We start from the raw sequence: 11,654 nt of genomic DNA on the forward strand, positions 1-11,654 counted from the left end.
GTTAAAATAAAAAAACCTGTGTTATTTTCTAGATCATACTGTATTTTCTTTGGACTATAGGCCCCACCGGAGTATAAGTCGCATCAGCCAAAAAAATGCACAATAAATCATTATATAATTGATATATAAATCACACTTTTGAAAGAAAACTATTTAACAAAATACAGGAACATTTCATCTTGCAAAGCAAATCATAATAAAGGAACATCTGCACGCTTCACTACCACAGTAAAGCTTCACGAAAGGAGGAATCTAGTAAATTAGCTCAACATATGGACAATTATCAAGATAACCACATTATAAAGAACAAGCTAACAAGTCAACTAAACTCTTTATATCACTTCAAATCCATTGAAATTTTCATCCTCTGTGCCACTGGAACAACTCTGTAAGACTCAGCGTGGCATCTTCTTCTGCGTCGGTCTCAGTAGCAAATACTTTAACACCTGCAGTGAGTGCCCTCTAGTGGTTGTTGCTATTTATTTATTTTTAATTCTCATACAAGTTGCACCCAAAAAAACATGGTAGTTTCTGCAGAGCGTCAGTAGTTTATTAGAAACTTGCATCTAAATTGTGAGCTGGACCGTTGATGCACAGCAACCCCGCCCCCACTTCCCGACACCCATCTGTTTTTTACATTCTCTCCTGCTAGCTTAAAACCCTTCCGCCCACTAGGAACATTTCAGCTGTACAGTTTCCACCAGATGCCAGCTCGGACGAGGCAAACAAAGACGTACACGGATCTGATCGTCTACAAGTGGATGCATCAGAATGGAGCGGAGCAGGGAGCTTCTTTCTAGCGTATTTTCTACGTAACAAATACGATCTTTTTCAAACCAATTTTTTTCTTAAATACAATTACTCAGACATGCAACTTTAAGCTTGATTATTTTTATATATGTTCTCCGTCATCAGAAAAGTGCCACAAGACCATGTGAAAACCACCTAAACACACTTTTTATCAGAGTGGGTTCATAAAGGCTTTTAATTGGCAGCATGTGCTATCTCGCCAAAAGACTCTGCAATGCCGCCATGCGCATAAACTCGCCTCCTCTTCCCTCGTCTTCCCCGCCACCCCCTGTCCTCTCACAGCAGACATGGTGACACAGAAGACGCCTGGTGATTTATGATAAGAGCGCCATGGCTGGACTAAACCACCATGAGGCGACGGGTGGGAGGGGGGCAAAAAAAAAAAAATAGTCCTTAAACTCTTCTCCCAGCAAAGAGCTCACCGCAGCCAGTTAGTGGTTTTTCCTTTTTTTTGGGGTGGGGGGTGGTATTCTTTAAGGGATGAAGCAAAATGAGGGACGAAACAGCTAAATGGAGCAGCTCCCTTTTTATTATTATTTTTTTTATTTTTTTTTTGTGAAATCCTGGAGCCGACGGGAGGCGAGGAGAGGAGCCACATCAGAGCTCAGCCCTGCCTCATTATGGATCTTATGGAAACTGTTTCTGCTCAAAGTGTTTCCACATGTGCAGCTCCTGATTCATCCCAACTGCTTTTTTTTATTTTTTTATGTGCGTACTGTATTCACACACTACCCCGCCCCCCTCGCATACACACATGCACAAACTGTTTGCACGTGCATTTGCATGCATAAACAATTATATTGATAGACACAAACATGCTTCAACACACACAAATTTTAGGACAAATGTGGGATGGACTTTTTTGTTTTGACGATTAACCCTTTCATGTCACAATTCAATTCCATAAATATAACAGTTTCCTATCATTGCTGCATTTTTCTGATGATGGAGCACAAATATAAAGAAAATTTCGCTTTAATTTTCATAGAACCTGACCAAAAAATAAAACGTATTGTCCAATTTTGAAACTGTCACTGAATAAACAACAACAAATGCAGTTTTTATGGTTATAAAAAGAAAAAAGACATCATTATTTTTTCATGATTGACTTTAAACTTGAAATCAGGATGATAATGACCGTAAGGGCCAAACTTTTCTCTGACTCTTTCTCGGACTCTAATCTGTGTTGATAAAAATGTTTGGATTGGAATTTCATTCAGTTATTGGTGATTAATATTCCTGAACACACACTCCAAATCTGTTTTTGGTGTTTTTAACATGTTCTTGTGGCGTTTTCCCGATGATGGAGGAGAACATTAAGCCTAAAATTATATTTCTGAGTATTTCTATAATCAAACTGTTGTGAATCATGAAAAAATGCATTTTGGAAAAGGCTCGTATTTGTGACGTCTTTGTTTTCCTCGTCTGAGTCTGGCTGCAAACTGTACGGATAGAAAGCTCCAAGATTACTTCCTATTGCTGCTGCACCAGCACTGTTAGGTTGGGGGGGTGGGCTGTAAGCTAGCGGTAAAAGCGCGTAAGCAAAGAGTTCTTAGTTCTAGAAAACGACACAGGATTTTGGATTTTGGCCAAATACGGCATAATTGTAATGATGTAAATGATTTCATGATAGATCAAAAGATGATCGGGTGCATCTTTCGAATTAGCAACATACGGCATAAAAAGGCTTAAAGCAACAATTGATCGGTTTAAACATTTTTGTCAAATTAAACGTATTTTATTCATATCTTATTTGCAGAAACCACCTAAATGCGGCATGTCCAAAGTCCTGCACATAGGACGAATGCAGCCTGCATTCAAATTCATGCCAGCCTGCAGGCTCTTGTCATGAAATTCCCAAAACTACGTGAACAATTCAGTCACAAGTTACTGTAAACACGTGGCAGCGCTGTCGCACGACCCTTCCAGCTAATTTCTAAAATGTCAGCCATAAACAAAATGAAAAGATTTGTTTTTTGGAATCAGAACCACAGTGTTCTTTCCTATTATTTTCCCATTTATATGATTTACATTTAGAAGTTTAGACTTAGCCTTTAATAATATGTGACAGACTTTTTCATATGTGTTTTTGTTCTATCTGCAGAAAAATAGAAGTTATTGAAAAGGTTCAGAGAGTGGAAGCTGATTGGTTGCCCTCACACAGTTCTCACCCCAAATTTGCAAACAGTTGAACAAATGAAGGATTTTGTCTTTGTGTCCATTTTCAGGTTCTACTGACTTGAGCCCGTTCCCCGGTCAGTTCGAGCGCCAGTTCCCCAGCCTCTCGTTGACGGAGAGCCGCTTCTCCAGCCCTCGCATGCACTATCCGCCCACCTTCACCTACACCCCGCCCGTCACCTCCGCCATGTCGCTGGGCAGCGCCCACTACCACACCTACCTTCCCCCGCCTTACCCGGGCTCCACCCAGAGCCAAAGCGGACCTTTCCAGACCAGCAGCACACCCTATCTCTACTACGGCGCTTCCTCCAACTCCTACCAGTTCTCCATGGTTCCGGGCGGAGACCGCTCGCCGTCTCGGATGATCCCGCCTTGCACTAGCGCGTCCACCGGTACCTCGCTGGTGAACCCCAACCTGCCCAGCCAGACAGAAGGAGGGGTGGACGGCGACGGAAGTCACAGTAATTCTCCAACTGTTCTCAACCCTGGAGGTCGAATTGATGAAGCAGTCTGGAGGCCGTATTAGAGGAAAAGTGGGTGGAGAGAGGATGGAAAAAGCACAAAACCTTTTCAATTTTACGTTTAAAAAAAAAAGGGTTTTTTGGGGGGGCTCTCCTCAGCGATCTCTACCTGTTGCATGGAAATTAAAGTAGAGATAAAAAGAAACACAGACCTGCAAGAACTTGTCTTCCTGGAATGTGTTTTGACCACGGCACCACAAAGGGAGTGATTCTCACAGCAATAATAATAAGAAAAAAACTCTTCTGCTTGAGCAGAGTCATGCGGATAAGACTATATTTTCAGTTTTATATCGGTCTATAAAACCATACAACAATCTTTGTAAAAGACTGCCTCTTTTGTACTCCATTATGGCTTTTTGCAGAGCATGTTTTTGTACTTTGACAATATCAAGATGCAAGTTGAGCACTGAGTAGCAAGTGAGGAACACTTATGTTACCTTAAGTTGTGTGGAATTTGCTTTAAACCATTTAATTTAACTTGTATATTGTGGGTGAGACGTTGTAGATTGAAGCGATTTAACTTATAAAGCCATAAATTATGTTGTATTGTATTTGAAACTTGAGTCAAAGAAGTGTAATCTGAATATTTTTGTTTCATCTAAGTTAATTTTTTTTGTTTTTGATAGGTAATTTAAAAAGATTGAGAGGTTTACGTTTTTGTTTTTTCTGCATCTTGTAGCACCCAAACATGGAAATGACTTGGAATATGAAGCGTGTGAGTGTTGCAACAATGCTCCTTCTGCTCTGAAACCCACTTTGACTGATCCACGCCTTTCGAGGCCGGCTTCATCGCCGGGCGTCGACACACATTTGGCTCCAAATGAAGACGTTTGGTATTTCCCGAGCAATGACTCGCATTCTTCCTGTAGGCGAAACACCACGAAAGCCGAAAAATCACTTTCCTTTGTGGGGAAATGCATCTGAACTTCTACGATATTTTCTCATCTGAAATGCTTAATTGTGTGTTTTTTATCAAAGAAGAAGGAAAAATTGCCCAAAGATGACCACAGATGTATGAAAACAGACTCAGGACTGGAATACTTGGATAAGACCATAGATTTGATACTTAATTTACATTTTTTATTGAAAACAGGCAGCCTGTAAACTGGGGGGGGGCTTTTTAAACAAATCACTTAAAGGTAGTAAAATCAATCAGGCATTTATACCTAACAAGATATCCTATAATAATATATAAAAATCTAAAAACAAGGCGTTCCACAAAAGCGTTAAAAAGGGATAAATACTCTGATAGATTTACTTCAAACTGATGTTTTACAGTCAAACAATAAGTATTTTTTGTTAGTTTTAAGCAAATTGTATTTTCTGATTTTTATGAACCAGAACAATTTTGATTACAGACACACAAAAAACTAGTGTAATAATGCAAATGACTTGTTTTAGAACAAAATGTAAGCAAAATGAGAATCTCAGTACCCATCTAGCACTTATTCTTAGAACATAGTTTTCGTTTCCAAAACAATGACAATGATATTTATTAAACTTAAAAATACAAAACATTTGGGGTTTTCTTGAGTCTTAAATCAAGTTTCTTTTCTATTGTCAAGAGTTTGGAGCAAAAGGATTTGGACTCATTTTAATAATAGTTTTCTTCATTTTTAGATCCTACCTCTTAATGAGACAAACAATTCTCGGATTTTGATAAAAGTGCAGAGCAAAGAGAAGTTAAAACATGGTCAAATGTTTATTAATAAGATTAAAACATGGTGCATCAAATAGTTAGCAGTGTAGAAGCACAATAATGATGACAGTGACAGCTTCAACAAAACTAAGATCACTTTTATTTGAGTTTCAAACTTTAAAAAGGAGATGAAAAATTCCTTCCCTGATATTCCTTCAGGCTTTTATTTATCTCCAGATCATTTTTACCCGGAAGCAGTTTCTTGCCCTCCTAAGAGGGGGGTATTTTGCATTCCACGTGAGTTGCTTTAAAAGTGCTGAAGTTCAAGTGCAAAATCACAAAGATGATTGGATTCAGCTGCTGGCAGCAAACGGCAAACCAAAAGATATGGGAGACCTGTGTGTGTTTGTTTCATGAAGCACTTATCTGGGCTTGACTCGTGAGCGGCACTTGCGGGCGTCTGCCAGCAGGGCTCGCGGTTTCAGTCCTCAGTGCAGCCTTGACACTCACAGAATGGATAACACTTGGCCAAACAAACCATTCACACTCAGAGCTGAATCTAATCTCAGTTGGTTTTCATTATTATTTTTAATTTGGGGAAAAACTTGACTCCGTCTACATTTTTCATTTTGCAAAGAATTTCCCCACATTTTACAATTATTATTTTTTTAACCTGCGTTGTGACTTTTTTTTTCGTTAATCTGTTGCCATGGAAACATCACATTTTTAACAAACCCAGATGGATTTTTATAAACTGTTTACAAAACTTCGCAGCACTGAGATTCTCCTCTGCCTTCATGTTCTATTGTGTCCATTTTTGATTTTTTTTTATTGTTGTCATAAAAAAATGTGTATTATTTAATGATGGACAAGTATAATAACCAGGAACCGTGCTTTCTCTTTCTCCCATGTAAAGCTTGAATTCTTTTGCTTTTCTTCTTCCTCTCATGAGCAGGAATCAAACGTTTCTGCTTTCATAACAATCATGAATTTTTTGTTTTATTGTTTTCTTTTGAAGGGACAGACAACAGTGAGTGAAATTGGCATTGTGATTGTACATTGTTAAGAATTAAAGCAGATATTTTGTAACTTAATTTTTTTAATGTTAAAATAATTTCTTCATAAAACCTGAAGTTGTCTTTTATCCAAAAGGTCTCGCTGCTGCGCTGAAGGGACTCTACACTCTATCATCACACTCAACACTAGATGGATGAAAATGTATTTTTTAAAGCAAAAAAAAAGAAAAAGATGCATACTTTATATGGAGTATTTAAAAACTATTTTCCTTCTGTTTTTGCTATTTTGAATTTCAGGAAAAATATTTCATTGCAAATAAACACTGCAAATACAGGCTCCGTAAAAATAAGTTATAAGTTCTTACTTTTTCTATAAAAATAAACAAAAATGTGGAAAGAAAAGCGGTCTTACCAAGATTATTTTTAAGAAAAAAAATTCTAGTCACTATGTTTTCTAAAAGAATATTTTGTCATCAAAAAAGTTTCAGCATAAAATAGTTTTTCTTGTTAGACAGACCCAAACAAAGACACATTTTCTTCGTCTTCTTAATTTTTTTAAAATTCTGTTTTTGCAAGCCAAAGATTTTTTCCCAAATTTATATACAGATGAGAAAAATTCTCAGCGAAAATTCTGTCATAAAGAAAGAATAGAATAAAAAATACTTTTACATTTTTTTACATACTAACATTAAATCTAGGTCGGAAGGCAACCTGTAAAAAAAAAAAAAAGGAACATTTCAAATCTCTTTCCAAAAAAGAAAACATTAAATCTGCCGCAATAGCTACCTTATGATAATGCAAAATTGCATGTTTTATATCATCCTGACTACCAGAGAAGAAGAAAAAAAGTTTAAATCCACCAAAAACTGCAATTCCCAAAACTCCGCCCCTCACTTTTGGTATCACGGTAGTGTCCTCAAGAGGAGTTTATATATGCATATATACAGGTTTCATTCTGATACTCACACTGCAGGTAGTGAAGAGGACAACGTGGGTTTAGATTTCTTATAAAATATAGAAAAATATTTTTGGATGCTTTATTTATTGCAATGTAAGGATACCATTATATTTTGCTGAAGATGTAGTTGTAAGGAGGGTTTTTGCATGAATCTCCAGGATTTTAAACCTCTATTTGTATTATCCTAGAATGCTTCAGGAAGTGTTATTTTATGGAAGCACATTTAATTAGTTTTGTATCTGACCAACCTGTCATCTCCACGGGCATTATTTTTGGACAGAGGAGGATAGATGCCCCCTTCACTCCCCCAGTCCACAGCGCAGTCAGCCAGACTCCCTCCACCACTGCTGTGGCTTCATTTCAAAGTCTGACTTTGAAGCCAGGAAGATGGAAACAGGACCAGAAACAGAAAAAAACCGGGGAAGCTGTTTTACATTATTCCAAGACATAATAGAGCCGATCTGAGTGTGTACACATTCTGAAGTGCAGATCTACGCCATCTCCACTTGTTTGCTTAAGGTTCAGACTGGGAACATTCTCAGGATTTCCCTGAATATGGATTGTGTGGAAAAGAAAGGGAAAAAAAAGCTCCTGCTGGTTGCATTCTCAGCCACTTCTCGCAATTAGAATAATGAACTCTGGAGGAACAGGATCAAAACACCTGGAGGAATTAGCACACACGGAACAGGGGTCCATGAAGAATTCCCATCCTGGCGTCATTTGATGCTTCGCGCTGCAAATATTAATCTCAAGAAGAAAAAAGTAGTAACATGATTTCTCCTTTAACTTAACAAGTAATTGCATGAAAATAGATCAAAATCTAGAAACAGAAGCATTTAAAAGGGATTACATTGACAAAAAAAAGACAGTGTAATAGGTGTAAAGAACTCACTTTACAACAAAATCTTGGTAAAAGTTGGCGTGTTTCAATAAATCCTGATCAAGTCCAAAATGATCACTTATTCTTGGATCATAAATCTACATTTTTGTTTCCAAAATAATGAAAATAAATGCAACTTCCTTCAAAATAACATCCTTAACCAAATATTACAGTGAAATTTGAGTTTTTTATACCTAATTCAAGTTTTTCTTTCATCAGGAGTTTGGAGAAAAAATGATTTGGACTCATTTTAATCAGAATTTCTCTTAACCCTTGTGCTATCCTAGGCACTTTAACATTGGGAGTTGGGTCATCTAGACCCACTAGACAGTGCTCTGAACCTTTTTTCTTCAATGATTTGTGATCTTCACTGGTGTCCATGGATTACATGAAATCTTTCCACCTTTATCCACCTTTGTCATGGTAGGGAGAACACCTCACTGTAAGGGGGGGATCATCTAAGATAGCACAAGAGTTAATTGGACAAAACATTCTCATATTTTGAGAGAAGCCTTGACAGGTGTGAAGAAACGAGAAGTTAAAACGAGCTTTGACCTATCACATAGTCTGCATGCTGGAGCTGCTGAGTAGTTTCGCGGCAGCGACACAGATTTTGTTCTCGCTCTGGCATTATGCAACAAAGTACAAACAAGAACTTATGGGGAGACAAAAGCACTCCATTTGAAGGATTGTGCACACACAAACACACACAGGGCAACACAAACAGTTTACATGACCTCTGCGAGGGGAACGTTTCAGGTGAAAAGTGATACTCTGAGGCCTAGTAAAGTTCATCGTGTCTCCACTGAACTCAGCTGTGTCTTTTTATTTTTTTTTACTTGTAAACGGGAATCGGCACATCTTGATTTCTAATTTAGTTCAAGGATAAACTCAGCAGAGTGGGCTCCAACTGTTGAGTCAGCTTCTGCCTCCTAGAACCTCTGATACCGGATCATTTCTGCGCTCTACAATCCCAACAACAACTCAACGTGGGTGCGTTCAGTCCACGGCCACCGTGCGTCCTCCACCCCCCTGGAGAGTTTTACACTGTGACCCTTTCAAGCTGATGTGTACTTTGGCGCTCTCTGGTGGCTGGCTTTGAAACCTCAGCACCGCTCAGGGGCCCACCCATCTGGTTTTCAGCACAGTCAAGCAGGATACAGCCAAACGAGCACTTATTATGTTAGTTGGACTGAAGTAACACCCGGCGTTATGGCCAGACGCGAGTCTGCACATGAGCCGCACTCATGAGGAGCTGTTCAGCCTCACACAGTCAGGGGGGTTTCAGTGAAAACTTGTCTTTTGACCTGTCAAAAAAAAAAAAGAAAATGAAAAACGTTCAGCGGATTTGGGGGCTGATTTCAGACAGAACATTCCAGATGCTTTGGGTTGAAAGGCACCAGAACTTATTTGTGAGCTAAAGCGTGTCTGTGTTTGGAAACATTTGATGCTATAAAGCAGCGAGCTTCACAGTGTAACATGACTTTATGAAAGAACACTTGAAAAAGCAAAATGTCTGAATGTGATGATATCTGCCAGTACAGATTATGTTTTATCGTTGACATTCGGCACCTTAAAACGGAAGAAATTACTGCAAAAAATGCAACTGTCAGGACCACGGACAGCGACCAGACTCACAAAGCAATAAATTAAAATTATTTTTGTCCAAAACAACTAACAAAAGAGGAACAAACACTTAAGTACTGTAAATACGTATTAGCCAAGTAAAACAATATTTTTTTTTAGTTCTTACTAAAGTGCCCAATGAAATAGTTCAATGTTAAATCGATTCAATTTGATTTCAGAAATCCATTGGATTTATGAACCTACATTTTTCAATTAACTTATTATTTATTTATTTATTCATTCTTCTTGTCCAAAATATTTATTTTTTGGCTAAGAAATACAGTTTTTACATATTTAGGAATATAAAATAAAGAAAAATAAAGTCAGATCAAAGGTAGTTTTTGCTTTTAAAAAATAAACAAGAAGGGTTCTAAAGACAACACGACTTATCAGATTCTCAAATTACATGATCTGCATAAATGTTAATACAGTTTTGATTCATTGTTATGTCAATATCTCATTCTTTGCATTTCTTTGCATTCTTTGCATTTAAAATGCCTGTTTAGTACACCTTCAACACTCATGGAACTGTTTTTGATTTAATTTGATTTATTTTCTGCTTTTTATTTATTATTATTTTTTATTTATATTTCCTTACCTTAAACTAATTGCTAGTAGGTGCATTAAATGTCTATGTTTGTGTGTGTGTGTGTGTGTGTGTGTGGGTGTGTGCCTGCTCGCTCGTTGTCTTGTAAATTTTAAGTTCTTCATTGTTTTGACATATGTAAAGTTTGCTCAACTGTATCTGTCTGTATTTGCTTGTTTCGTTGTATGTTGAGGACCCCCTTGAAAACGAGATGACACATCTCAAGGGGCTTATCCTTCAAACAAATAAATTGAAATTGAACAATAAAATGTCCTTTTTTAATTTTATTTTGCTCAGTTAAAAACAAACAAACACAGACAAATCCAACCAGCTCGAGTAAGGCAGCATAAAAACAGACTTTGCTGCTAATTCCTGAAGTAGAATTTTCACATACTCACCTGTGAGTAATAAAAAATTAAAAAGTAACTTTTTTAGTCAATAAAAAGAAGAAGAATAGAAGGGTTCATTTTTCAACAACATTCAGATTGAAATAGAGTTTAAATGTAAGTCATTTGGCCCTATTTTGTCTCAAATGAATCCTTAAATTGTTTTTAGTTTTCAGCAAAAACATCCACTTATTGTTGTTAATCTTTGATGATGCTGATGCCGATGCTGATGAGTAGTCCTCAAACTCAATTTTGGGACAAAATCTAGACGATAAAGGTGAGATCATTGAGTTTACGTAATCGATTAATAATCATGGAAAAAAAGGCAACATAGGTGAAATTTAGAAAGCATGTGAGGATGGGACTTAATTCTACTTTAATCTTTTCTTCTACTTAGTTGAACCTTTTGTGTTAAAATGTCTTTCACAGACTAGAATTATGTCTGTGGATCAGTGATTGAGCACTCTACAATTTCTGATCAGGTGATGCAGACTCAAGCCGTCAGAGAAAACACCGTCTTCTTCAGATGGTCCTTATTAACTACTTGAATGATCTCTTCTTCATCATCAGTACTATCATGGAAGACTTTTCTGTGGACTTCATCTTCCTCCTCCTCCTCCTCCTTCTTTGGAATTTGCCTCATCTTTCTTACCTAAAGTATTCAGGAAGTCTTTGCCTAATTGAATGACCTTTTCTTTATCCTCTTCCTCCTCCGACAATGAAAAGCAAGGACAACAGGGATTTCTCCCTTTATTAGATTCTTCATCACCTGGAGTTTCTTCATAGTTTTCTTCAAAACTGTGGTTCTTCTTTCCCTCTGAATGAGGAGTTGATGAAATCTTCAGTTTCTGGAAGCTGTTTCTTCAGAATTTTTGATCTTAACCTTTTTATGTGGCGTCTGAAGGATGTGATCATTCAGCATTTTCCTTCTTTCACAGCACAGATTCTCTCCTGCACATCATCGGAACACCTGATTTCATCTTTTAGTTTTTCATTAAAAAGTTTTTCACCGTTTTTATTCTTAAAGTTACTTTTGTACCCGAGCCGCTGACAG

At 37.5% G+C, this 11,654-nt stretch overlaps 1 protein-coding gene across 3 annotated transcripts in view; it reads left to right on the forward strand.

Annotated features, from left to right (window-relative positions):
• The window catches only part of runx2 (runt related transcription factor 2), a 45,746-nt gene extending 39,471 nt beyond the window's left edge, over positions 1 to 6,275 (forward strand). For 2 of the 3 annotated variants that reach the window (XM_023952691.1, XM_011491362.3), the window contains exon 7: positions 3,039 to 6,275. In XM_023952691.1, the coding sequence (XP_023808459.1) occupies positions 3,039 to 3,514 (476 nt within the window). In that variant the 3' untranslated portion in view covers positions 3,515 to 6,275. The remainder of the gene's footprint in view (positions 1 to 3,038) is intronic. The other variant, NM_001104850.1, reaches the window with a different exon arrangement.
• Positions 6,276 to 11,654: the final 5,379 nt, after the last annotated feature.

The sequence above is a fragment of the Oryzias latipes genome, chromosome 24 (assembly GCF_002234675.1).
Source record: "Oryzias latipes chromosome 24, ASM223467v1".
NCBI lineage: Eukaryota > Metazoa > Chordata > Actinopteri > Beloniformes > Adrianichthyidae > Oryzias > Oryzias latipes.